The following is a 27,483-nucleotide window of genomic DNA, read 5'->3' as shown; positions in this document are numbered from 1 at the left end:
CCCTCGAGTGTAACAGAGCTTGTTCCCACACTTGAGTGCTTTGGCAGCTAGGAGTCATCCTGCAGCCCACCAGCACTGGGTGGAGCTGAAGAAGATCCCAGGCTGGGGCTAGGGTGGGTCGCGCACATCACCTCAGTTCACACTGAAGTTTTTACCCCGTCACCTCAGGTTGACATGCAGTTGATCTCCCATCTCACCTTGTGCAGAACTGCAATTGATCCCGCCCCAGGCACGTCTGTCTCAGCAGCTGGCTGACAGGAAAGCCAGACGGTCCCATCCCTTGTCACTGTTCTTCAGCCGCAAAGTCACGTCTGACTCTTTGGGACCCCGTGGATTGTAGCGCATCAAGCTTCCCTGTCCTCCACTCTCTCTCAGAGTTTGCTTAAACTGAAGTCCATTCAGTTGGTGATGCCATCTAACCATCTCTTCCTCTATCCCTTATCATTTCCTGGTTGAAGTGACAAATGAGGGGAGACTGACATTTTGTTACTGTGTCTGCCTCCCAAGACAGGCTCGGAGGTACCCAAGCGACACAGCTTTTATTTCGGGTGAGTGTGAAGGCGCAGCGTGGAGGGCGAGGGGCCCGTGCAGGCCCTGCCTCTGCTCCCCGCGCCTCCATCTGCTCCTGCTCAGCCAGCAGGAGGCCACGCTACGTGAAGAAAAACAGCTGCTCCTCCCTGTCCTTGTCCATCAGCTCATGCTTGGACCGCTCCTTGGTCTTCAGGGCGGGTGGCCGGGATCGGCACACTAGCCTCCTGCCCCGCTGCAAGGAGGGGATGCCGTGAGCCTGCACCCCGGCCTCACTGCACCCGGGCTGAGGCCTGGACACCTGCCCTGAACGCACGGGAACCCGGGGCCCAGGCCTGGCCCAGCCTCTCCGGTGGCTGAGGTCACGTGTGGTCTGTGGGTGGGCCAGGGCCTCCAGTAGGGTTGGGGTAGGGAAATCTATCCGGCCTGTACACCAGGGTGCTGGCCCTGGGTGAGTGAGAGTGGGGGAGGAAGGAGGCACCTGGAAACTCGGGAGACGCCAGGCTAAAGTGACATCTCTCCGGCTACGAGGATCAGGAGAGACCCTGTGGGATCCACACTGGTCCTCGGGCCAGGGTCAGGATCAGGACTCTTTAGGGACCACAAGTCCAGCAGGCCACTGGCTACTCCTGCCCGTATGCTGTGGGTGGGGGGCGCAGTGGCTGGGGGACCCTCAGTGAGTGAAAGGTGATGGCCTTGGCCTGGGGTCTGGCTGGAATGTAGGTGGGACCCCAGGGGGGCACTGAGCTGTGGGCACCAGTGCTCCTAGGGAGGGTTGGGAGGTTGCCCGGAGGAAGCAGGTCCTCAGGGGTGGGGGGCAGGGCAGGCCTGAGAATGGGGATCCTGGCTCCACCCTGACATTGCTCTGGTGACCCGTCTCCCCTCAGGACTCCAGCAAGTGTGTCTACAAAAGTGGGCGAGGCCTGGTGGGTCAGCAGCCATGAGCCCTCCCAGCCACGCCCCCTCTATGCCGCCACGCCCCCCTACGCCGCCACGCCCCCTACGCCGCCACGCCCCTCTACGCCGCCACGCCCCCTCCACGCCGCCACGCCCCCTCCACGCCGCCACGCCCCCTCGGGGCCACCACGCCCCTCGGGACCACCACGCCCCCGGGCCATGCCTCCTCGGGGCCTCACTTACCTTCTTCCTGACCTCGGCCTGGGCCCGCGCCTGTGCGCGCAGCAGTCGCTCCTCCTGCAGCTGTTTCTGCAGCTTTGCCTTCTCTTCCCGGAGTCTGGGGGCAGGAAGGGCGAGGTTAACGACCAAAGGCCCGGAGAACGCCACCAGCTCCTCCCCACGCAGCCTCAGGCCTCCGCACCGCTCTGCCCCACCTCCCTGCTGGCTCTGGCCCTGGTTGCTTGGGAGGGCCTGGCTCGAGGCTCATCTCCCCCCCGGAAAGCCCAGGTTCCTGGCTTCCCCTCCCTGGTCACTGAGGCATTGCCACCCTTGAAAGCCCAGGTCAGTAGTCCCGAGTCCTCCTGTCTGTACTTGGGGCCACCAAACCTTTGTCCAGTGCCTCCCTGAGCAGGGTCTGGGGACCCAGGGGGAGGGCCCTTGTGTGTGGGAAAGACATGGCTGATCACAGATGGCCGTGCCTCAGGACTCTAATGGGACCGAAAGACCCAGGTGACCAGGAACTGGCCTGCACCCCACTGGGCCCATGGGGCACACCCTTTGCTAATTCCCCTTTAGCAGCTCTCAGACCGGCCCTTTCCCTCACCAGGCTCAGACAGTACAGCTCTTTGCCCAGAAAGTGCCTCTCACTCTCTTCTCCTTGGCGGCTGGGTGCGGGAGGTGGGGGGTCACCCATCGCTTCGCTCCCGGGATCCCTAAGGCCACCACATGCCTCTCCCAATGGAGGGACCTTCCCCACTGGGCTGAGCCTGTGGCCCCATCTGAACCCCAGACACCCCTCCTAGCGGGGAGCCCCAGGGCGTGCCCCTGTCCTCAGGGCCAACCCAGAGCCGGTGGGGGTGTGCAGGGCCCCCCCACGCACCGGAGCCGCCTCTCCTTCTCCTTGGCTTTCTCAGCCTGCTCGATGCGGGCTGGGGGCACACGCTCCAGGTTCTCAAGCAGCTCGTCCAGCTGGTGCTCGATGGTGGCCAGCATCTGTACGGTGCCCAGGCTGGACTCCTGCTGGCCACCCACGCAGTGCCGGTAGACGTCCAGCACCTTGCAGTTCAGACTCTCCAGCAGCTTGTCCTGTGAGGCGGGCAGGCCTCCCTCCAGCGGGGCCGCGCGGGCCCGGGCTGCCCCCACGCCTCGGCCAGCTGACCTCCCGGGGCTCTGCCGAGCCAGCATGGGGTGCTCGGGAAGTCAGGGGGCACAGGGCTGGACCCTCGGGCTTCTCCTGGGCAGAGGGCTGCACCTTGGGCCTCTGTGGTCAGCCAGATCCCGGGTCCCAGTGCCTACTAGGGCTCCTGCCTGGACCCGGGGTGCCCACTGAGGCCCCGTGACCTACTCTGCCCCTGTGCTGCCCTCAGCTCCCCCCAGGACCACGTTCTGTGACCTGCTTTCTATAGTGCTGGGCTAGACGACCCCCCGCCCCATCAGCCTGTTCTGATGTTCAGAAGACACAACACCCCTGTCCCCTGGGGTGGCCAAGAGGGCGGGGAAGGGGCAGGGGGCACAGGGCACAGCTGGCGCCCGATAGTCTGGGGGTAGATGACCAGCCCGCTCTTGGGGCTCCGGCTACTTGGCCCAGTGCCCAGCAGGCAGGAGGCTCTTAACAGCAATCGAATGAACTAGGAAGCTGGGTGCAGGCCCCGGACCACTGGGTTCTGTGCTCTGAGTCCTCTCACCCTCCCGGCCTGGCTGGGGACATGCCTGCCTGCCTCCCTGAAGGGTCACTTCCAGACACACTGTTTAAGAAGAAGATGAGTTCACGGAAGGAAAGCGGGATGGAGGAGGGGTGTTGGGGAGCTGCCCATTCATGGGGCGTGAACACATGGCTGGCTCTGATTTGGGGCCAAGGGCTTTGTCCAGCGGTGCCCGTGGGTCAAGCCCAGAGCCTGGCGAGTGGCAAGGACCACAGCAGCCCCAGAGAACCACGTGCCTCCGGGCTGGCTCTCCCGCAATCTGGGCCCCTCTGGCAGGGATGACTCCACCCTCCACTGGGGCTACGGCCACGTGCCCACCGCTGCCATCCGCCCATCCAGGGGCCCTACCTCCTGATCACCCTTGAACTCGCCAAAATGGAAGACGCGGGCTTTGAGCTCCAGCTCCGCGGCCGTCTCCTCCTCCTTGGTGATGGACATCATCAGCGTGGTGATCCACTGCTTCAGCTGGTTCACCTCCCGGTCCCTGAAGGGCACCAGCACCTCTGAGCCTGTTGGCCCTGCTGCATGCTGAGGGCCGAGCCCCAGCCTCAGAGGCCCTGGTAAGACGCAGTGGAAATCTAACATCTTAGCAATCCATGCTACAAAAAAAAGGAGGGGGAACCAAAATCTGCCTTATTGAGGTATATAATTCTCCATAAAATTCTTTTGAAATGTCCAATTTTTTTCTTGACCATCATAATCTAATTTCACGACAGTGTCATTAACTGGAGAGAAGCCCCCGGTCACTCTTGCCCACCCCTCCACTCCATCTGTCCTGGACATAAGCACGGGGCCCCGTGGCATCTGTCCCTTTGTGTCTGGCTCTTTCACCCGGCACTGTGTTTTCAGGCCTGTCTGTCCTGTAGCGTGCCTGGTCAGAGCCTCGTTTCTGCTTACGACCACTGTGGTCCACCATGCGGGAGACCAAGCTTTGTCAGAGTCATTCTTCAGTGGACATTAGGCAGTTTCTACCTTTAATCTCTTGGGAACAATGCTGCTGTGGACGTTCACTGGACAGGGTTTTGTGATCCCAAGTTTTTGATCCTCTTAGGGGCGTCCCTGGTGGCTCAGCTGGTAAAGAATCTGCCTGCAATTCGAGAGACCTGGGTTCGGTCCCTGGGTTGGGAAAATCCCCTGGAGAAGGGAGAGACTGAGGCTACCCACTCCAGTATTCTGGCCTAGAGAATTCCACGGACTGTATAGTCTACGAGGTTGCAAGAGTCAGACACGACCAAGCGACTTCCGTTTTCACTAGGGTGCAGAGTCAGACACGACCAAGCGACTTTTGTTTTCACTAGGGTTAGGGCTGCAACCATCACCTTTTAGATGAAGCGCCTTAAGTCTTTCGTGCTCGCGGCAGACATGCGTTGTCTGCTGGGGTTCTGGAGCAGGAACCCGGGCTCTTACAGTTGGCATGGGTCTCGCCAGTATGGGCAGTGGCATGCCAGTCCTGACCAGAGTGAGCAGGACACTGGTCACTCAGCCAGCTGTGCCTGTGGGGTCTAGAGGTGCCCCGTTCCCTATGGTGGTTCTAAGGCTCCACCCAGGTGAATAGAACTGCCGGCAAAGTGCCACGGGAGGGCGAAGTTGCCCTCTGTCATGAGCACGGGCGCCAGGGTGCAGGCCTCCGCCCCCTGGCAGCCCTCCAGGCTGCAGTCCCATGGCTGTGAGGCTGAGGCCAGGAGCCTGAATGCGAGGGGGTGGAGCTGGCCCACCCAGCCCTCCCAGGCTTTCAGAGGCGGGTGGCCAGGGGGACCACCTGCAGCTCACACACACCCTGCCCTCCAGGCCTGGGCCCTTAAGGAGGATAAGAACAGAGGCTGGGCCCCCCCTCGACCCTGAGTGTCCACTGCAGAGTCAGCACTGCGTCTCCTAGTGGCGCATGGCTGCCAGGAGTCCAGCCTGTTCCTTAGAGCTTCCTCTGCGTCCAGTGCCTGGACACGAGAGTGACCTTGCAGCCAGCACCCCTTTTACATGGACCAGATTGGCGGGGGGGAGGGGGGGTGAATCTGTTCTATTTCTTTCCCAGCTGTTTGGGATTAAAAGATGCCTCTTCCCCACTGTGTGCACGCTCAGTCACATCCGACTCTTTTTGACCCCGTGGACTGGAGCCTGCAAGGCTGCTCTGTCCATGGGGCTCTGCAGGCAAGAATACTGGAGTGGGTACCTGTTCCCTTCTCCAGGGGGTGTTCCCGACTCAGAGACCGAACCCGAGTCTGTTGTACCTCCTGCACTGGCAGGAAACACAGTCTTTGCTGAGAGCTCATGCTTCAGCATTGCTCTGGAAACTCTTGGTAGGAAATTATCCAAGGCAGGATGTCGGTCAACAGGACGTGAGCACACAAGCGGTCAAAGCTGTGGGCTGGCTCCACCTCAGGACCTTTGCACGTGCTTCCCTCTTCCCCCAAGATTCCCTGTGGTGTTCCATCACTCAGGAAGTCCGTGGCTGAAAGGACACCTTCCCTGAGAGCCTCCCCTTCCCTCTCCCATCTGCCGCCAACCTCCACGTCACCCTCCTCATAGGACTCTACTCCCAGCATGTGTTACAACCCACAGGACAAATCTGCGCACCTCTAGGTCGGCTCCCCTGGGCTGCCAGCTCGTGGGGCACGGTTTACCTTATTCACGAAGGGCCCAGACCCCGGCCTGATCCAGAATGGGTGCTTACTCAAGGATCGGGAGTAAAGAGGTGATCCCCTGCTCCCAGCTGGCCTCACCTGGAACCAGACCCTGCCCAAACGGGCTCTGCAGGGCTTGGTGTCAACAATAAAACTGACGCCTCTTTCTGTTCCAGAAAACTTACTCTGAGCCGATGCTGGGCAGAAAATACTACATGACGAAGGCTTGGGCCACATCACTGCTATTAGATAACAAAGAACAGCTCTAGTCATCATAAGCGTTAGTGAGATAAATGCGCCTGTGCTCAGACCTCCAGTCGTGTCGGACTCTGCGACCCCGTGGACTGCAGCCCACCAGGCTCCTCTGTCCATGGGATTCTCCAGGCAAGAGTACTGGAGTGGGGTGCCATTTCCTCCTCCAGGGGATCTTCCTGACCCAGGGCAGCTCCTGCACTGCAGGCAGATTTTCTACTGCTGAGTAAAATAAACATTACAGAACCACCTGGGTGGGGGGGGTGTCCGTGGAGATGCCCCCTTCCGACTACAGGCTGCTCCAGGGTGGGGAGAGGTCAGCCCCTCCGGGCTCCACCCGCCTGGCCCACTCTGAACCTCAGCTCCGGGCCCAAGGAGACACGGCCTCTCCCCAGAGCCGGCAGGGCCAGCACCATGGATGGGGCAGGGTGGGCCGCCCAGCCGCGGAGCCCTCCCTGAGACATACATGCGGGTCTGAGTGTTCTTCAGGGTGAAGCTCAGCTCCTCCAGGGCCTCCTCCATCTCCTGGGTGTTCTGGACCAGGGACAGGTTCTGCTCCTCCAGCTTTGTGAAGATGTCGAGGAGCTGCTGCGGATCTGTGAAGTATAGCTCCAGCTCCTGCGAGCAGAGCCGGGTGAGGCCCCTGCTCGGCAGGCCCGGCCCTGCAGCCCCGCGGGAGCAGGCACTCACCTCCCCATCATCGCTGTCGAGGTCGTCCTGCACAGGGAGGGTGGAGCTGGACCTGCGGGGACACGGGGTCGGGGCCTGGGGCACCTCCCCAACCAGCCCTAGTCCCATCCTCTGTCCCCAGGCAGCCGAGGCCATGGCTCCAGCCTCCTCTCGGCCCCCAGTGGTCACACCATGCCCAGTCAGTCCCTCTCACTCTAGTTAGAATAAAACGCAGCTCCCATCTCAAGGCTGCCAGCCCCAGCAGCTCCTTCCTACAATCCAAGAGCAAACCCGACCTCAGACCCACGGCTCCCACTGCCAGGCCCCTCCCTGGTCCCTGCTCTTTCCCTCACAACTGGGCCTTCGCTGCCCTGCTCCCTCCTTAGGACGGGTCATCACTGGCACCTCTCACTGCTGCTGGGGCACTCACGCCACACGTCAGGGACCTTGCTGGACACGCATGACCCGGCGGCCACAGGGAAGGCTGTGAGGGTCACAAGCACTGGGGGGACCTGGCCAACCTCAGTCCTGCTTCCGTCACCCCTCCCAGCCTGCACCCTGTGTGGACATGCAGGCTCTGCCGCCCCCAGAGCTGGTGAGGCCGGCTTGCGGCGGCAGGAGGCTGAGCGAGGCCTCAGAGACTCCAGCTCAGCCTTCCTGAAGCGCAGAGCTGGCATTACAGGGCCCCGAAGGCGAGCACACTTGCCAGGCCTGTGCCTCACCCTGTATGTACCTTGATCCCCTGTGTAGCCACTGAGTCGTGTCCGACTCTTTGTGACCCCATGGACTACAACCCACCAGGGTCCTCTGTCCATAGGTTTCTCAGGCAAGAATACTGGGATGGGTTGCTGTTTCCTCCTCCGGGGGATCTTCCCAAACCAGGAACTGAACCTGCATCTCCCACACTTGCAGGCAGATTTACCGCCTGAGCCTCCAGGGAGGCCCAGGCACACAGATGCCACTGAGTCGCCATGTGGGAAACCTGCCATTCAGAAAGCCAGTCTCCTGCCCAGGTCACTCTTGGCCTGGAAGGTGCCCTTCTGAGACTCTTTCTTCTAAGAGGATATAGGCTGGAGCCGGGCTGGACTTTAGCTCTGACTCTCCCTCTTGGCCAAGTGCCTTGTGCGGCCCACGACCTGCCCAAATGTGCACAGTGGCCATGGTCACGGGGCTGGCAGGCCGAGGTCCCAGACCTCTGCTCCCAGGGACCTTCCCTGCTGCCAGGAGCTCCAAGGCTGAGGGCACCTCGCCAGAGGAGGCACGCACATCCGACCTCGGAGCTGGAGACTGCAGCCCTGCCCGGAGGGGTGCCGGGGACCAGAGCTAACCTCCAGGTGCACCACAGAATCAGAGAAGAAGGCACAAGACCCAGGTCCGATCGGGTCAGCGCCCTGCTGAAACTTCCTGGCCTCCCTGGGGTCCTGGGACTCGAGGCAAAGTGAGGGTGCAGCCCTGCCTGGCTGCCAGGCACCCTTGCCCCTCCGCACCTCGTGGGGAGCCCGCCCGGAGAGGCTGGGGTGCACAGTGACTGCACTGGAGGAGCGGGGGCCCGGAGGCGGCGGTGGGGCAGGCGTGCCCTGTGGTCAGTCATCACAGCATGCGGCGGGGGTGGGGGCAGATTTGTCTGGGAATCACAGAAGACATTCAGGACAGGTCCCAGGGCGACTCAGTGGTCCCCGAGGGGGTGTTGCAGGGCTACAGGGTGAGTCGCCGGGGCTGGATCTTGTCAGTTGGTTTGACCCTTGCCGTGTTTTGCATAAAACTTGAAAATGACTGTCACAATTAAAGTCTGGGATATTTTACAAGAAAGTCCAGACTTCTTGCTTCCCTTTCAAGGCTCAGGGGCTCTGCCAGCCCCCGACCGGCACTCTGGACTCTGAGGGTCCAGGCAGGTGGGTCCTCTCACAAGCATCCCCCTAGCTGCCTCCTCCATGCACCTTCGACTGTCCCAGCGGCACCCACGTGGGCCACCCCAAGCTCAAGTTCACCAAATCATACGAACGTGTCTGCTCAGGAAACACCTCAATTTTCAGGCTTATGTTTAACTCTAGACCCTCCAGGCTGGACATGGCCCTTCCTCAGCCTCTCCCCTGTTCCAGGCACCCCAAGCTGGCACCACTGGGGGCTGCTCCCCAGCAGGCCAGTCTCCTCCACCACCCCCTCCCCACACCCACTCACCTTTTGGACTCCACCCTACTGGGCACGCTGGGCAGGGTGCCCTGCTGCTGGCTGGCGGTGGTGGACAGTGCCTGGTGCAGCCGCATCACTTGCAGGAGCTTGGCAGGCCTCCTGGGGCTCTGCATCTCTGGGGGAAGCAGAGGGGGCTGTCCACCTGCCCACCCCCCACCCAGAGAGGGGCTCCTCCAGCCAGGGACCGCCACATACCTCTGGAGCTCAGCTTGCCCTTGGTCTCCAGTCCTGTGGGAAGCCAGGAGAGGCTCAGGGTCCCAGAAACTTCCCTGGGGTCTCCCCAAGCAGCAGGACTGCTTGGAGAGCTGGCCGACCTCCCAGAGTGTGTGGGCTGAGCAGTGGGGGTTGCAGGGGCTGTAGGGGATGGGGAGGCCTGGAGGAGGGTAGGGGGCTCTCGGGGATGGGGAGGCCTGGGGGCCTCTGGGGGATGGGGAGGGCTGGCCAGCACACAGGTGCACCCGCCCCTCCCTGCTACCTTTGTCCCCCACCGAGGACAGCAGCAGGCTCCCCTTGAAGGCCTCCACCACCTCCTTGGCCTGTCTGAGAGCAGAGCGCTTCTTCTCCTGCTCCTCCAGCCACTCCCTGGGCGACAGCTTGTACAGGAAGTCCTTATAGACCTTGTACTGCTGCAGCATGTCCTCAAACTTGGAGATTTCGCTGCACCCAGGAGGGGACGGGCGAGGTCAGGCTCCGCCCCTGGGCCCCTTGGAGGGGAGGCAACCCGGACCCTGCACATGGGCGAGAGGGCCGGCCTGCGGAGCAGCACAGCTCGGTTCCCCAGGTCACCGCCACTCCCAGGGCAGAAGGGCCTCGGGGTGAGCCCGGCCCCGTGTCCTGGCCTCGGCCACCCGCAAGGCTGGGGGTCCTGGCCGTGATCGGGGTGCAGAGCAGTGGACCACATGGAGCTCCCTGGGCTCCGGGAGACACGGCAGGGCCAGTGTGCCCCCCTGAACTCACCTCTTGATGTTCATGATCTGGGTGGTCAGCTCACGAATCTCCAGGATCTTCTCCATCTTGGCTTTGGACTCCTTGTCAGCCCTGGGGGAGGGGGCGGAAGAGAAGGGGCTCAAGGGAGCGTCCACGCTGCCTTCGGTCTGGGGTGCAGGCGGCGGAGCTGCCAAGCAGGGGCCTGAGCTGAGGGCAAGGGTCTGTCCACAGCCACTGCAGGTGGGATGGGGGAGTGGTAGGCGTGCAGGCCTGGGCCAGGCCCAGGCGGGGGCTCACGTCCTCAGCGCCTGCACCGAGCTGCGGTCATTCTCCCTGAGAAACTCATCGAACAGGGCTGCGTCCTTCTCCAGGAACTTCTCCGCCCGCTCCAGCTCAGCTTCCTCCTGGGCTGCCAGCCTCTCCAGGCGCTGGATCTCGCTCCGCTTCATATCCAGGGCGTACTGAGGGCGGGAGCGGCATCATGCGGGCCCCACAGGGACAGGGTGCGGGGCCCACGGGGCAGCCGGCCTACCTGGATGAGAAACATCTGCCGGTTCTGGTCCACATAGCTGCTGATGTTGCTGGGCTCCAGCTTCTTTTCTGCAGCGAAAGGCACGAGGCATCTGGGGGTGGGCGGGCAGTGGGAGCACCCCCTCCAGGTGGCGGCCAGGGACCCGCGAGCTAGGCGGTACGCTACGCCCGCCCTGAGGCCTGGGCCACAACAGGGACTACAACGGAGCGAGCTCTGCCTCCAGGCTGTGCAGATACAGAGCAGTCTCCACGGCTGGAGTCTGGCCAGGTGGGAAGTCCTTCCTTGGGTCTGACGAGTCGCTCTTGCTTGTAGCACCCTTCTCCCTAGAATGAGGCTCTGGACACCCCACCCTGGAAGTTTCACCTGGCTGGACGTCATGATGAAAGGCCTACTGGCCAGGACAGTAACAGGATGGGGGGGAGAGAAAACAAGGCAGCAAGGTCTCCGGTTGGGTGCCCTACGCCTCCGGCAAAGCTTCCCAGGTGCCTCTAGTGCAAAGAACCCACCGCCAAGGCAGGAGACGCAAGAGACCCGGGTGCGATCCCCAGGTGGGGAAGATCCCCTCGAGAAGGAAATGGCAACCCACTCCAGTGTTCTTGCTGGGAAATCCCATGGACAGAGGAGTTTGGCGGGCCACAGTCTACAGGGTCACAAAGAGTCGGACACAACCGCGCATCTGAGCACGCTCACAAGCCTCCAGAGGCTATGTCCACCCTGGCAGGGTTCAGCCGGGTGGGAAGGAGCTGGGGTGGGCATCAGGACCACCTTCTGGAGTGCAAGCAGCGAGGCATCGCAGTTGGGGTCAAGGCCCACGGGGCCTCCTTCCCGGCCTTTCTGAGAGCACGGGCTGGGGCACCCCCGCTGTGGATGCAACTGTGGGCTCTCGGCCTTGCCCTCAAACCCGCTCCTTTCCAGAAGGACATGCTGCGGTCCAGGAGGCCTGTTTTAAGTCGAGACGCCTGGCCTGGCCATCCTGAACTCCTCAAGGAAGTCAGACCTGCTGGGTCCAGTCTTGCCCACTTGAATGCCCCCTGCTACTCCTGGGTTTTAGCAATAACAGGCAGTGGCGGCAGAGAAAAAACACAGGCAGAGCTCCACACTCAACACGTCAGAGATATTTGGGGCTTCCCCCCACATAACAAGCCTCGGTGTCAGGGGCGGGGGCTGGGGTCTCTCCATGCTCACATTCAAGGCCCATACAGCCCAAGGGGCCCAGGGCTCCCTGGTGGCTCAGACGGTAAAGTGTCGGTCTACAATACGGAAGACCCGGGTTCGATCCCTGGGGTGGGAAGATCCTTCGGAGAAGGAAATGGCAATCCACTCAAGTACTATTGCCTGGAAAATCCCATAGAAAGAGGAGCCTGGTGGGCTACAGTCCATGGGGTCGCAAAGAGTCGGACACGACTGAGCGGCTTCACATTCACATTCACATAGCCCAGGGGTCCAGGACTCTGACCTCAACTGGTTCTTTCAGGCTTATTGGTCTATACTTCATCGGTAGAACACTGATACATATGTTTAGTAATTCAGACTTCCTTGTTTTGCCCCTCAGTCGTGTCTGACTCTGTGACCCCATGGACTGTAGCCCACCCACCAGGCTCATCTGTCCATGGGATTCTTCAGGCAAGACTACTGGAGTAGGTTGCCATGCCTCCCTCCAGGGGATGTTTCCAACCCAGGAATCAAACCCGGGCCTCCTGTGTCACAGGCAGATTCTTTACTATCTGAGCCACCAGGAAAGCCCTTCAGACTTCTTACCAGGTGACGAAAATAACAACAGCTCACACACACAGCTCCCACTCACTACATGCAGCGAGTGAAGACACTGAATCCCAGGACCCATGAGGCTAGTTATCAGCAGAGGAGGCAGCAGCAGGACAAAGCTGACTTGCCCAGGACAGACAAGCCAAGCGAGATGCCTGTATCTGATACACAGCAAAGCCCGCACTCGCGGTGCGGGTCAGCAGTCTGACTGCACACAACACCAGGGTTTAAAGGCTGCTAGCTTGGCAGTCCATCTGGAACTGATCTTTGCGGCCTGGGAGGCAGAGATCAGGCATAAAGAAGACCCGTTGCCACCCCCCCACACACACACACACACCACACCACAACCCTGCATGGCTCAAGCCTGTTAAAAGCACTGCTCGTACAGGAAGGGCCAAGGTGGGCCTGGGGACCAGGACTGGGGACTGGGGCTGGGGACCGCGGGGCGGGGAGAGAGAGCAAGGGACGGGGTGCACCTCGGGTCATGGCGAGCTTCCAGGCCACCTGCTCGTGGAAGCTACGCAGCTGCTCTGCCCGCTCCTCCTGGTCCTGTGTCTCGTCCTCCAGCTGCAGCTCGCGGCGCAGGCTGGTGTGCTTGGCAGACACCTTAGATGAGTAGGTCATCTTCTCATGCACCCGCAGCTGCTTCTTCTGCTCACGGTCCTGCAGGAGATGAGCGGAGGGCAGGGTTGGGTGGGGACAGACGCACCGGCCCCTCCCTGCTGCCTGTCCTGTCAGGATTGCGGAGCTTCAGGCGACACGCACAGGCGGAGGTGCTCACTTGGAGGGGTGTGGGAGCCCGCACGTGTGCTCTGTGCAGGGGAGAAGCGCCCGGGGTGAGGAGCATCTCCCTGTGGAGAAAGCGGTGCGGGCAGGCAGGGCGCCAGAGGAGCTGGGGAACCCTGGTCGGATGTGATTCCAGTCGGGGTGCAGGGACACACTCCCTGCCTCATCTATCCGAAGGTCAAACTTAAGCCGAGTGTCTTGGGCTGTGATTTCTAAATCTGACAAACCAAGGCTCAGAGAAGCTGGATCCTCAGAGTTTCCAAGTTTGATAAGGAAGCTCATTACTTACTGGGGGTGACCTGGGGCTGGGGTCACTGGGGATCTGCCCTTCACTTGGGAGGGGTCTCAGGATGGCAGGGGCGGCTTTCTTCCTGGTGGCCTAGCAACCCACCCCTCCTGCCGCCCAGGCCCTGAGGATGTTGCTGGCTCGAGCCTGCATGTGGCTTCCCCTGGTCAAATCCGACACCCACTGGTCCTGCCAGTGGCAACGCCTGTTCCCCGCTAATGTGTGGCGGGCCCTGATTTGTGTGTCCTGGTGCAATAAAACTGGGAAAGTGCCACCTGAGAGGATTCCAGTCGGAAAAGGTCTGCCGTCTGAAGGCACTGGGAGGCTCCTCAGTGTGAGGAGGCTGGGGCTGTGCTGGGGGGCAGGGGGCCCTGAAGGAAGGCAGAGGGTCCCTGAGGCCGGTCCAGGCTGGGAGAAGGAAGTCCAGGCTGCGCTGCTGCTGGATGAAGGGGAAGTGTGTTTCGGGGGGGGGTGAGTGTGTGCATGTATGAGTGTGTGAGTGTGTCTGTGTGTGAGTGTGCACGTGTGTGTGCATCTGCGTGGGTGTGCATGTATGGGTGTCTGTGTGTGAATGTGTGAGTGTACACGTGTGTGTGTGCATGTGAATGGGTGAGCATGTATGTATGTGTGTGTCTATGCATGAGTGTGCACATGTGTGCATGCATGGGTGTGTGTGTGTGAATGTGAGTGTACACGTGTGTGTGCACATGTGTGCGTGCATGGGTGTGTGTCTGTGTGTGAATGTGAGTGTACACGTGTGTGTGCACATGTGTGCATGTATGGGTGTGTCTGTGCGTGAATGTGAGTGTACACATGTGTGTGCATGTGCATGGGTGAGCGTGTGTGTGTCTGCGTGAACGTGAGTGTACACGTGTGTGTGTGCATGGATGTGCGCGTGTGCATGGGTGTGCACATGTGGATGTGTGAATGTGCATGAGTGTACACATGTGTGTGAGTGTGTACACTCATGTGCGGGGTGTGCACACGTGTCTGTGTGCTTAAGAGTGTACGCATGACAGGGCATGCGTGTGCATGTGTGTGCATGTGTGTGTGGGTGCACTGCTCGAGCACCTCGCTCGAGCACCCTGGCTGAAGGTCTGCCGCCTCCATCCAGGCAGGAGGTGGGAGCATGACTGGCACTCCGTGGACTCCTGATCAGGTCTGGGGTGGAGCCGGAGGCCCTACCTGTCCCCAAGTGTCCTTGGTCCTGGTCGGGGTGGCAGAGGGAGCCGCTGCCTGAGGAATCTCAGAGGCTGAGCCCTGAGTTGGGGAAACGCAGGCAGCCCCTGAGAGAGCCCAGGAATGGCAGTGGTGGTGCTGGTACGAGAGGAGGAGGAGAGACCTGGGGCCAGGCGAAGTCGAGGCGCCCTCATAGGCAGTGTGAGCCATCGACTGTCTTAGAGCGAGTGTGCGGGGGACCAGTGCTCTGGCCGAGGCGGGCTGGCTCCCCCCAGATACTCACCAAGAGAGACTTGTTCCGCTCCTGTTCTCTGAGCAAGAAGAAGTCCACGTCCCCGGACATGTGGAAAGGATTCGCTGGCTGGTCAGGAACATTCTTGGATGCTGGGGAGGGAGAGGTCCCATTAGAGAACCAGGGGCGATCTGTGCTTCCAGGTCCCGGCGTCCCCGCCGCCCAGCGGGGAAGCGCCCATTGAAGCAGGCGCCAACAGCAGGCACTCTCTCGGATCTAGCTGTGCCTGGAGTCCATGCCCAGACCTCCCAGCTCTATAAACTTACCTGCTTGGTTTAGCCTGTTTAGCTTCCATCCCTGGCATCTGAGAGACTGTGTGAACACAGACCTTCCTGTGTCTCAGATATTGCTGCATTCCTGGCCCTCTGTCCTCGCGTTTAGTCTCAGGAACCCAGGGGCCAAAAGGAAGACAGGTTCCACCTGCCCTTTGTAAGCGATGCAGCCGACTGGCCGTGGAGTGTGCGGGGCCTGCCTGCAGGGGGTGGGGAGGCCAGCACAGCGGCTCCGTCCCTGCAGGAGCCACCGGGAGCAATGAGGGCAGAGTGCCGGGCTGCTCGGGAGGTTGGGGCTGCCAAGGACCCCAGTCCTGCTGCCCTCCACCCAGGCATGAGGGAGATGTTCCCACAGCCCAGCTCACCAGGTGTCAGAGAACATGGAACCCAGAGGGCACCAACATATCGGCTTAAAAATACGGTTGCTTTCCTACTACCCTCGATTTAGAAGAAACAGGGTTCATCATTTTTTTAAAAATCTTCAAATTAAAAGGAAATTTGTATGTGCTCAGTCATGTCTGACTCTTGGCAACCCCATGAGTCCATGGGATTTCCCAGGCAAGAATATGGGAATGGATTGGCTGTTTCCTTCTTCAGGAGACCTTCCTGACCTAGGAATCGAATTCATGTCTCTTGCATTAGCAGGCAGATTCTTTACCACTGAGCAGCCAGGGAAGCCCAGGAATTATTAAAACAAGGAGGCAGAAAACATGGGCAGAAGGCAGGTGCTTCACAGCACAGAATCATCAATGCCCATAAACACAGCTCGTCCCCCCCGCTGGCCACGGGGAACACGGAATGCTAACACACGCCCAGGGGCCCAGGTAACCCAGAAAGGAAGGGCTGATGCCCAGGGCTGGGGCGGCATGAAGTGACCGGAGCCCTCACACCTGGTGGTGGGCTGTGAGCTGGTACTGTCACTCTGGTAGACGTTCAGTGACAACTTCTAAAGTTTAACGTCCCAGCAGCAGCTCTAGCCCTCCTGGTGCGCGCGGGAGAAACAGCCTCAGAACAGCAGGTGATGGAGGAGGAGGAGGATGTGGAGTCCATCTCTCCCCACAAACGCATCAGCGACACACGTGCAACTGGAAGGGCTGTCACAGAGCACCTGCTGAACCAGCCAGGACCCCAGACACCTAAAAGGATCCCACGTGACCAGGCAGGACAAAAGAAGGAAGGAAGAGGAGGGGCGACAGGACCTATACTCCAGCGGGGCTGAAGGGAGGGGAGTTCCTGCTGCCAGCAAAGGACAGAAGGGGAGCTCCAGGGGCTCCGAGGGTGCCCAGCAGCTGGCCAGTGGCAGGCAGGCCATGGTTTTTCCAGTAGTCATGTATGGATACGAGAGTTGGACTATAAAGGAATCTGAGCATGGGAGAATGGATCCTTTTGAACTGTGGTGTTGGAGAAGACTCCTGAGAGTCCCTTTGACTGCAAAGAGATCTAACCAGTCCATCCTTAAGGAAATTAGTCCTGAATATTTACTGGAAGGACAGATGCTGAAGCTGAAACTCCAATACTTTGGCCACCTGCTCCAAGGAACTGACTCATTTGAAAAGACCCTGATGCTGGGAAAGATTGAAGGTGGGAGGAGAAGGGGACAACAGAGGATGAGATAGTTGGATGGCATCACCGACTCGATGGACATGAGTTTAGGTAAACTCTGGGAGTTGGTGATGGACAGGGAGGCCTGGTGTGCCGCAGTCCATGGGGCTGCGAAGAGTCAGACACGACTGAGTGACTGAACTGAGCTGAACTGATGGGGACAGCAGACCATCAGCCATCCTCGGGAAGAAGGAGGGAAACATTCCAGATGGCACACAGGGTGCAGGCTGTACACAGAGTTGTGCACATTTATCAAAATGGGTCAAACTGTGACCTGGAGGTTTGTCACTGCACTGCATAGGAATGGCACCTCAGTGAGGACAGACAGACAAGCCGCAGTGCAGACCCCTGGCCCTTGATGTCACGCTCAGCTCAATGCAAGCATCATGGGTAGAAGAAACTGTTGGGTGAACAGCTGGGATGAGCAAGGCGGGATCCGGCTGAACCCAGCACTCACAGGTGGCTTCCAGGGAGGCAGCTGAGAACACAGAGCCCTCCTGGAAGGGGTCTGTGCACACACACGCAGACGCAGGTTCTCTCAGGCAGCCTGGTTAACGCTGAGCCAGCGGAAGTGCAGGACCGACAGAAACGGCCTCAGTGACACCACCAGGAAGGGGGCAGACGTGCTCGCCACAGGGACAGGCTAGCGGATGAGCAGCACCGTTTCTCCGCCAGAAGCACAGGGAGTGAAAGGACGCGGAGGCCGCTCTGCTCAGTTAGACAAGGCTGAAGGTGTCCAGATCTCAGCTGACTGTGGATGAGAACGAATCTGCGGGAAGATGTTCCTGAGGCAACTGGGTAACTCTGATGATGGTCTGGCTCACTGCTTCTGGGCACGAGAAAGGTCCTGACATTTGAAGATGCACTCTGCAGGAGCACAGTAGTGCCCGGAGTCTATCCTGGCAAAATCTGCAGCAACGTGGGCGCAACCAGAGGTCATCACACCAGGAGAGGTCAGAGAGGAAAAGACACGCGCCTTGTGATGTCACTTAGAGAGAAATCAGAAAGGAAAAGACAAGCGCCTTGTGATATCACTTAGAGAGAAATCAGAAAGGAAAAGACACGCGCCTGATATCACTTAGAGAGAAGTCAGAGAGAAAAAGACACGCGCCTTGTGATGTCACTTAGAGAAGTCAGAGAGAAAAAGACACGCGCCTTGTGATGTCACTTAGAGAAGTCAGAGAGAAAAAGACACGCGCCTTGTGATGTCACTTAGAGAAGTCAGAGAGAAAAAGACACGCGCCTCGTGATATCACTTAGAGAGAAGTCAGAGAGGAAAAGACACGCACCTTGTGATGTCACTTAGAGAAGTCAGAGAGAAAAAGACACGCGCCTGATATCACTTAGAGAGAAATCAGAAAGGAAAAGACATGCGCCTGATATCACTTAGAGAGAAGTCAGAGAGAAAAAGACACGCGCCTTGTGATGTCACTTAGAGAAGTCAGAGAGAAAAAGACACGCGCCTTGTGATGTCACTTAGACGTGGCCTCTCAATTGCGCACAGGGGCCTCCCTGGTGGTCCAGTGGCTAAGTCTCTGTGCTGCCAACGAAGGGGGCCCGGGTTCAATGCCTAGTCAGGGAACCAGATCCCACGTGCCGCAACTAAGGGTTCTCATGCAGCCAACGAGAGACCCTGCGTGCCACAATGAAGACGAAGGGCTCTTGTGCCCGGCTAAGATCCAGCGCAGCCGAAACAGGGCTTCCCAGGCGGCACTAGCGGTAAAGAACCCACCTTACAAAGCAGGAGACGGGAGAGACGCAGGCTCGATCCCAGGGTAAGGAAAATCCCCTGGAGGAGGAAATGGCAACCCACTCCAGTACTTTTGCCTGGAGAATCCCATGGACAGAGGAGCCTGGCGGGCTACAGTCCATGGGGTCGCAAAGAGTCAGACACGACTGAGTGAGTAACACTTTCACTGCACAGCACAGATGGGCAATATGCTGGGATGAACCATAATGGCAAAGAATATGAGAAAGACTGTGTGTATGCGCATGGCTGAATGACTGTGCCACACAGCACAGCAGTGTAAATCGACTACACTTCAAAAAAACACAAATTTTGAAACAGTCGAATATTCTGGCAAAGACAAAAAAAGAAAAAAGAGAAGAATAGGTGAGGCAAACGTGGCTAAATCTTGTCTGCTTCCTATCTGGCGATGAGCACGAGTCCACTGACCTTCAGGCTCTACTAGGCCGGTCTGGGTTTTGATAACTAAGAGAAAGAGGAAGTGGGGGTGGGCAGGGTGGGCAGGGAAGCCCAGCCCCAGGGCGGGAGCTTGGTCAGAGAAGGCAGGCTCAGGGAACAGGCTCAGAGCTGCTCGCCTCTGCAGGAGCGGCAGACTGGCTTGTGGGGCCGGGCTGGGGGTGCGGACAGCCAAGGGGCCAGGAGGGGGTCCAGGAAGCCAAGGCATGGAGGACACAGCAGGGCCCGGGGGACAAGGCGTGCGGCTGCCAGAGGCACCCCTTTCTATCTCCTGACAGGTGGCCACCTCGCGACTCACTGAAAAGCTGCGTTGCTCAGCCTCCCTTGCAGACACTGGTGGCCCCATAGCAAACGGAGTGTGGCAAGAAGCTGTTGGTGGGGCTTCCGGGAAAGACCTTTTCCCGAGGACGGCTGAGCTAGCCTTCCCCTTTCCTCCTTCTCCCTGTCTGGAAGCAGACGTGATAGCTGGGGCTGCTGCAGCCACTCTCTGCCCAGGCAACAAGCTTGTGGTTGAGAGACCAGAAAGCAGTGATGGCCGAGCAGAAAGACTTGGAACCTGGCCGCCTGGGAGGCTTGCAGGGCTGCTTCCGGTAGAGCCACGGAGCCCCGGCCCACCCCCACACCACTCAGCACTGGAGGGAAAGTAGATCCTACTTTGTGGCTTACGCTCCTGTTGCTTCAGGCTTCAGTAACCCAGTTTCTAATGAAAACAGAACCTTTTCTCACTGTCCTTCCCACCAGAAGCTACGTCTGAGGACATCTGAGGCCTGAGGGTGAGAGTTTGCCTCCCACTGATGGGACTGCACTCCCAGGTCCAGAATTACCTTTGCCTTTTTTCGCATGCTTCTTCTTTTCTTCAGTGACTGAAGAACTATTATCCATGGATTCTGGGCCATGCTCTGGGGAGACACAAAAGTGGCAGCCACAGCAAAGACTCAGCAGCGTGTGACAGCGTGTCAGGTGACCCGTAGCGCCTACACCTGCCAGAGGACCCGTCCCAGGGCCCCACCTGCCAGGTGCCCCGCCCCAGGGCCCCACCTGCCAGGTGACCCGGAGCACCCACACCTGCTAGGTGTCCCGCAACAGGGCCCCACCTGCCAGGTGACCCGGAGCGCCCACACCTGCCAGGTGCCCTGCCCCAGAGCCCCACCTGCCAGGTGCCCCGCCCCAGGGCCCCACCTGCCAGGTGACCCGGAGCACCCACACCTGCTAGGTGTCCCGCAACAGGGCCCCACCTGCCAGAGGACCCGCCCCAGGGCCCCACCTGCCAGAGGACCCGCCCCAGGGCCCCACCTGCCAGAGGACCCGCCCCAGGGCCCCACCTGCCAGGTGCCCCGCCCCAGAGCCCCACCTGCCAGGTGACCCGGAGCGCCCACACCTGTCAGGTGCCCCGCCCCAGGGCCCCACCTGCCAGGTGACCCGCCCCAGGGCCCCACCTGCCAGGTGCCCCGGAGCGCCCTCACCTGGTGACTATGCTGACCTTGCCAGGAAGTTTGGAGGACTGAGCAAAAGAAGGGTCACAAAAGTGCCAGCATATGTGCCTGGCCCATGACAGCATCTTGTGACTCCCACTGGGCGCCCCTCCCTTTGCTCCTAAGAACAGAGCAGGACGGTTTTTCACAGAGACCACAGGCTCTGTGCGTCTGATGCCTGCCCAGCCAACCCTTCTGCTGGGAGCCTCCTCAGGCCTCCGGGGACTGCAGTGGAAGACGCAGAGACCCCTTCCCTGCCATTCCCCTGCCAGCTGACACCGCAGTGCCTCCTGAGGCAGGCAGGCAACGCAGGTGGGTGGCTGCCATTACCCGCTGGTCACCTGGTCTCTGGAGATGACCCTGCATCAACACTGAACTCCCCCAATGCTCCACAACTCACCACACATCCCCCAGAGGCCCTACAGGAGCCTAGAGCTCAGCAATCAGTGCCTCGAGCATCCCCAGACCTGCAGCCAGGCCCTCCTCCTCCGCTCAGCACCTGTCCTCACCAGCCCCCACGGCCCCCACGCCCTGACCCCTGAGGTCCAGCCAGCTGTGCAGCCTCTGTGTCCCTCCTCGAGGCGCCTTTCTCGCCGCCATGGCGCTTGTCCACATGCCCTCCCTTCATCCGGGTTCTTCCCAGCATCTCCCCAGTGCCCGCCTGTCCAAGATGGCGGGAGCTCACCCCACCTCGGGCCTCCCTGGGTCAGCTCTGGAGCGGCCCCCACAAGACTCGGGAGATGCTGCTGCTTCTTAGTAACAGAGGGAACCGAGACACGGGAGGTGGGCTCGGACAGCGCAGGCCCGACACCCACCTGCCCCAAGCCCCTGGGCACTCCTGCCCTCCAGAACCCCCATGGCCCAGGTGCCACAAGCGAAAGGTGCGGGTCTGTGCTCCTTGATGGGGCTGTGACGGGGGTTGGGTTTTCTCCAAAAATAAATCAATAAATAGAATTTGTAAAAAAGATTTCCTTAAGACACTGGCTCCAAAACAAGAGAAGGGGTCCCGTTTCTAAATTCCCACCAAAAGACGTGGCAGGGAAGTGGCTCCAGCCTCCGTGTGGCCCTTCAGCAATCAGACAGCCCGACTTGGAGGACGGTCCTTGCTGCCCACCCTGGTGTTTCCAAGCGCAACTAGCTCTGCTCGCCACACAAGAGACCAGTGAACTGGAGACGAGGGGCTGAGGCCAGAAAGAGACTCGGATCAGGGAGCCGGCAGATCAGGAAGACGGCAGGCGAGCACCTCAAAGTAACCATCCTGTGGGGTCTAGAAAAGACCCTGATGCTGGGAAGGTGGGAGAAGGGGACGACAGAGGATGAAACAGTTGGATGGCATCACCGACTCGATGGACATGAGTTTGAGCAAACTCTGGGAACTGGTGATGGACAGGGGGGCCTGGCGTGCTGCAGTCCATGGGGTTGCAGAGAGTCAGACACAATTGAGTGAATGAACAACACAGTGGGGTCTGGATGCCAGGTTCTTTTATAGATCAGAGATGGCAGGAGATGAGGAAGCAATGTGAAAAGACCACTACTCTTGCAAACATCTCCTGGGATGGCAAGCCTCAGGCACGGGTATGTGTCAGCTTCTTCCTTGCCATCCACAGGTGGACAGAGTTCTGGACAAAGGCACTTGTTTAACAGTCAGGCAGAGGGGCAGGATTCCCTGAGACAGGCCGTTCCGTATGATTATAATAGCAAAAGTGACAGAAAGCAAGTCAAAGAAACAGTTCCAACATGGAGTCAGAACTGACTTCTCCTTCCAACACTGGCACCAGCAAGCCACACAAGGAACTCAGGCCGCCCTCCCCGCTGCTGCTGGACTGGAGGCTGGAGGCTGGTAGCCACGCCACAAAATGCCAGAATCCCCCAGAATGCCCCCGCCTCGGCATTAACTTCTCTCCTGGAAGCGGGAGAGTTCCTGTCCGGGGTTCTGACAGCGCCTGCCTGCTGGACAGTCTGGTGGAGAGACTGACTCCGGGTCTTCTTGCTTGGTCATCTCCCACGACGTCACCCCTTTCCTGGATATCTGTTCTATCTAATGCCATAGTGAATGGAACTGCCCCTTAATTCCCAAGCTGGACTGCTCGTGGCTGGAATATGGAAACGCGACTCCTGTCTGAGCGCTGGTCTTGTGCTCTCCTACGCCGCTGCATTCATTTCTGAGCACACAGAGCTTTCTCAGGGATTCTCCACATACAGGATCACCACATCTGTGAGCAGAGAGTCTTGCTTCTTCCGTCCCCGTCTAAACGCTCTAGCTGAGCTCAGCATGGGGTTGGAAAAGCAGTGGTGGAAGGCCCTAACCCTTGGGGAAAGCCTGCAGCCTAACAGAATTTCACTGTGGGCTTTCTGTGTACCGGGTTCTGGAAAAGACAGCAGCCTTAGAGGCAGACAGAGAGCCCCCAGCCCTCAGGCAGATGACAGTCCACCAGCCAGGGGAGGGGGCCAGGGCTACTAGAAGATAAAGCTGGCGAAGGCGGAGGGAGGGGAAGGTGTGGGCCCCCAGGAAAGCCCTGGATGGTGGGGTGGGGAGGTGGCTCACTGAGAAAGCTCGTGGGGGGCCGGTGGGGGGGCACTCTGTGCAGGACTGCGTGGTCTGTCCAAGGAGCAGAGAGGAGAGTGGCAGGTCACTCTGCCCCAAACCCTCTGAGAGCGGGCCTGCCTCTGTGCCCTTGACCCCTGCACTCCAGCACGGTGCCTGGCACAGAGCAGGCGTGCCCACATGTGGCCCCCAGCCCGGGTTTTGGACAGCCTGATTCTGCAGCTCCCCAGACTAAGACTGGGTCGCTTAAAACCATATTCCCTAAATCACCACATTAAAGGACTACATCCAGCACCACCCCTACAGTCAGCAGCAGATGGGGGAAGGGACGCCTACACGCGGGGCGGGGGCGTCCCCAGCACGGGAGGTGCAGACATGAGGGAGCATGCTCCCCCCACCAGCCTGCTCAGGTCAGACCCTGGCAGTGAGCTTCCTTCACCAGGAATGACCCCTCGCCCCGCTCAGTCTCGCCTTTGGGAGATAGCACCATCCACTCAGCGATCACTCCCCCCGCAATCCACCCCTGGACCCAAGTCGCTCAGGTGGGTTCTGGCCTGGATGCCAGGAGCCCCCAGAGACAGGGGGACCAGCCACAGGCCGCATCTCCCAGAAGCGGGGGTTCTACAGCCCCGCCCCCACTAGCCCTGCCTGGGGAGCCTAGGTTCCACTCTGGTGTGGCCAGCCCCTCTGCCAGGCCAAGCTCCCCACCGAGGTCCTCTGCCCTCTACGCCAGGGCACGGACTAGCCGTGTCTCGATGGCGCTGTGGCCATTTCCCCCACCCCCACCCCCACTCAGGGTGGGAGGAATGGTGCCCCAGTCACACACTCGTACACCTGGGCTGTCTCCATCATCCCAGCAGGTCCTCCCCCTGCCCACAGGGCCCTACACACTGGCCCACACTGGCCTCCAGCACCTCACCTCATCCCCAGCTCATGGCCTAGAACACCCTCCCCTCTGAGAACGGAGTATTTTCTGCCACATCAATAAACAAGAAAGCCACAGTCTAAACTGACTCCTGCCCTCCAGGGCACCCAGGAAGGAGAACAAGACCTGCGATCCCCAGGCACCGGTGCCAATGGCAAAGGAAGGACACTGGCCCCAGGGAGCTGACGGGCACGTGAGAGGACCATTTCAGCGAGCCCAGACTCTTGCATCTTCCCACACCTGGAAAAGCGCTAAGTTCCTTAACCCAGGCTATCTGGTTTTCTTTCATTAACAATAATCTTTTGATGTTCAGACTACCTGCTCTTTGTGGCAAAACTTCTATGTGACCCGCCTCCTCCCCTCCCCTCCCGTAGCAGTTCCCTCCGTGCTTCTCCCAGGCTTGAAGTCCTGCACACTCACGCTGAGTAAGACACGACTCAGCTTCCGCGCGCGCCCAGTCGTGTCTGCCTCTCTGCGCCCTCATGGGCTGTAGCCGCCAGGCCCCTCTGTCCATGGAACTCCCCAGGCGAGAATACTGGAGCGAGCTGCCACTTCCTACTCCAGGGGATCTGCCCAGCTCAGGGAGTGAACCTGCATCTCTTGAGACTCCTGCATTAGCAGGCGGTTCTTTACCACTAGCACCACCTAGGGAGCCCAAATATCCCCAGGGGATGAAACAATTCTAAACTTGTAGGTTGTGGATATTTTTTCAGTCAACAGCACCATCACGTTGCTTTGTTTTGTTTTGTCATCTGTAAACATTTCAAAGCTATCTTTTTTCTGGTAACCCCGGTTCAGTCCTTCTTCATTTCTCAGTTTACTCCGGAGCAGAACGTATGAGGAAGAGGGAAGGGGTACTGTTACACAGTGTAACAGGGACAGCCGCGGACAGCAGCCTCCAACAGAGACTGTACCCGCACACGCGGAAGCGCCTCTGCTGGAAGCGCTAAAGGTTTACAGCAGCTCGAGGTTTGATAAGGAGCAGTCTGCACAGCATCTGGGTTAATGGGGAAGAAGGCACAGGGAGCGTTTCTGTTGTGCGGCCATTGGTGTGAGAAAAGGACAGGCTGTGCGTGCATTTCTGTGGATGTGTGCAAGGTGTGAGCACGGCAGGCATCAGGCTTGCAGGGAAAGAGAACACAGCGGAGCCTCCAAGCAGGTGGGGTTTCACTCGGGGGCTCTCAACACCCTTTGGAATCAGAAGCTCAGGACCAGTAAACCAAAACAGAGGGTGTGTGGCCAGTTCAGCCCCTCAGCAGGAGCCCTGGGGAGGAGGTGCCGGCCTCCAGCGCAGGGGGGTGGGGGGTGCTGGCCAGCAGCTGAGGCTGCAGGAAGGCTGAGCGAGCCCCACCTCCACTGTGGCACCCTCCTCAAGGCCTGTCTTGGGGTGAACTGTGTTCCCCTCTCAAATGAATGCTTTTGAAGATCTGAAGTCCCAACGCCCAGCACCATAGCATGTGACCCTGTTTGAAAAGAGAGTGGCTGCAGACGTACCTCCAGTGAGGTCACGCTGGGTGAGTGTGCACAGCCTTAATAAGAAGGGGAAATGATGGAACACACACGTAGAACGTGAGGATGGAGTGAAGATGAAGGCAGAGACCGCGGTGACGCTTCTACCAGCCAGACACCACCAGAGGTCGCGAGCAAACCGCCAGAATCCGGGAGGCACAGGGCGCAGCGTCCCCTCCCGCCTCAGAACGGAAGCATCCCTGCCCGGGAATCCTGGTCCCAGCAGCTGTGAAACAATAAACTCTGGGGGTTAAGCCCCAGGCTGGGGTGGGGCTTGGCTAGAGCAGCCCTAGGGATTACAGCACGGAGTTTCTAGGGAACTTGGCAAAGCCTGTGATTTCTGGACCGTGGCCTAGCTTAGAATCGTCTCCTTGATTCCACCTTGATTCCACCTTGATTCCGCCGCCCGAGGCCCCTCAAGGCTGCCTCTGACGCTGCGCAAGCCCTCCCCAGCCCACCACTTACTGTTGAAAGTTACGCTCTTGGAGACCACAGGAGGCAGGTTCTCGGACATCGGCGCCGAGGAGGAAGCGTGCACTGAGAAACCTGACGTCGGTAGAGGAGACTCCCAACCTGGGGAGAGACAGCGCCTGAGCCGGTGGGTCCAGCCCGCAGCCCGCAGCCCGCAGCCCGCAGCCCGCCCTCCCCCGACGGCTGCTGAGAACAGCGGGCACCTACCCAAGGCTCACCACGAGGAGTACACTTGCAGCTCCGACCCGCCGCGCCTCCCTCCTCTCCCCCCGTGGTTCCAGCCTCCCAGGGCTAGTCCTGCTCACAGAGCCGCCCACCCACGGCCAGCCCGAGCCTTGGCCCCTCCCACCCTCGACCAGCACTCAGGCCCGCCCCTCCCCAGAAGCATCTTCCCACCACCCCATCCTCTTCCCTTTGACAGGTTTTCAATAGCTGATGTATCCCTCTAACAACGGTCGATGACCTAGTTCCCCTAGAACGTAAGCTCCCCGAGGACCAGAGGAGGCGCTGATTGGTGGCTCATCAGGCGTTCCGCCCCACCGCGGCGCTGTTTTTCACTATTTGCGGAGCTAGTCTGCATATCGCAGAGGAGGAAACAAAGTAGCAAGCTGGCCAAAGTCACACCGCCAGGAGAGGCCGAGGCTGGGACTCCCGCCCAGGGTTCCTTGACTCCAAAGCTTGCACCCTTCCAGCCGCATGCCTGCTGCAGCCTCCACGAAAGGAAGCGAGGTACTCGGCTTGTAGCAGGGCCGGGCCTCCCCACACCCACGTCCGGCCCGTCCGGGCGTGTGGCGAGGGTGCATGGGCCGGGAGGGAAGAGGGGTTGCTAGACGGCTGGCTATGCGATGAGTAAGGAACAGGGAGCCTTGCGACAGGGGCTTGGAGGGGCGCGCGAGGTGTCCGCCCCGACCCCGCCCGTGGCTCCCACCCAGGTCCCTGGCGCACCCACCCGCTCTGCACGCCGGCGCTCTCTCCGAAGCCTCTGAGCTGCTGCCCCGGGGCTCCGCGAGCCCAGGCCTTCGGTTTACGTCGCCATGGCAACCATTCTCCCGGCGGGCGGGGCTGTGACGTCACAAAGGCTCCGGCCTCCCCACTGCGCCCGCGCGGCGGAGGGGCTGCGCTGTAAGAGGACTCGCCCTGCCCAGCTCGCGCGGGCTTCCTTCCCAGCCTGCACCCCTCTTGCTGTTTCCGTCCTTCTCCTGACTGATTTTTTCACCTGCACCACCTACCTGCCTCTTCCTGCCGAGTGAACCTTACAGTCTAGAGGGGCGGCTCTGACAATTGTGGTCCCGGGCCGCAGCATCCCACGTGCTGGGAACTAGTTACAGAAGCAAACATTCTGCAGGACCCGGCGATCTGGGCGCCGAGCCCGTCCGGCGAAGGTGACTTCGGTGCTGACTCGAGCGGCGATCCGCTGCTCCACAGGCTGCATGTGACCCATGATGAAGGCAGGGTGGCACGCCTGTCAGTAAACAGGGAGGGGTCCGCGCTCAATCGCCGAGACTCACCCCCCGCGCCCACCCCACCCCGCCCCGCCAGGTACCCTATCCCCCAAAACAGCAGGAGGCCCCTCCTTGAGATTTGACCGTGGCCATCAGTTCTGCCCACACATCTCATCTCAGGGATTTATAGATCGACAAGG

At 60.0% G+C, this 27,483-nt stretch overlaps 1 protein-coding gene across 4 annotated transcripts in view; it reads right to left on the bottom strand.

Annotated features, from left to right (window-relative positions):
- Nucleotides 482–27,483, bottom strand: part of KLF15 (Kruppel like factor 15) — a 68,902-nt gene continuing 41,900 nt past the window's right edge. The window contains exons 1-17 of one of the 4 annotated variants that reach the window (XM_005696172.3): nucleotides 26,791–27,019; nucleotides 25,836–25,943; nucleotides 19,744–19,818; nucleotides 14,834–14,934; nucleotides 12,776–12,962; nucleotides 10,536–10,603; nucleotides 10,301–10,464; nucleotides 10,034–10,114; nucleotides 9,552–9,733; nucleotides 9,272–9,304; nucleotides 9,065–9,191; nucleotides 6,908–6,959; nucleotides 6,684–6,835; nucleotides 3,696–3,831; nucleotides 2,525–2,730; nucleotides 1,669–1,762; nucleotides 482–763 (exon numbers count right to left, since the gene is read on the bottom strand). In XM_005696172.3, coding sequence (XP_005696229.1) covers nucleotides 650–763; nucleotides 1,669–1,762; nucleotides 2,525–2,730; nucleotides 3,696–3,831; nucleotides 6,684–6,835; nucleotides 6,908–6,959; nucleotides 9,065–9,191; nucleotides 9,272–9,304; nucleotides 9,552–9,733; nucleotides 10,034–10,114; nucleotides 10,301–10,464; nucleotides 10,536–10,603; nucleotides 12,776–12,962; nucleotides 14,834–14,934; nucleotides 19,744–19,818; nucleotides 25,836–25,884 — 1,821 coding nt within the window. In that variant the 5' untranslated portion in view covers nucleotides 25,885–25,943; nucleotides 26,791–27,019 and the 3' untranslated portion in view covers nucleotides 482–649. Of the gene's footprint in view, nucleotides 764–1,668; nucleotides 1,763–2,524; nucleotides 2,731–3,695; nucleotides 3,832–6,683; nucleotides 6,836–6,907; nucleotides 6,960–9,064; nucleotides 9,192–9,271; nucleotides 9,305–9,551; nucleotides 9,734–10,033; nucleotides 10,115–10,300; nucleotides 10,465–10,535; nucleotides 10,604–12,775; nucleotides 12,963–14,833; nucleotides 14,935–19,743; nucleotides 19,819–25,835; nucleotides 25,944–26,048; nucleotides 26,104–26,790; nucleotides 27,020–27,483 lie in introns of those variants that run through there. The other 3 variants (XM_018067115.1, XM_018067114.1, XM_018067116.1) reach the window with 3 other exon arrangements.

The sequence above is a fragment of the Capra hircus genome, chromosome 22 (genome assembly GCF_001704415.2).
Source record: "Capra hircus breed San Clemente chromosome 22, ASM170441v1, whole genome shotgun sequence".
In the NCBI taxonomy this organism is placed as follows: Eukaryota; Metazoa; Chordata; class Mammalia; order Artiodactyla; family Bovidae; genus Capra; species Capra hircus.
This window is presented reverse-complemented; position numbering and strand designations above follow the sequence as displayed.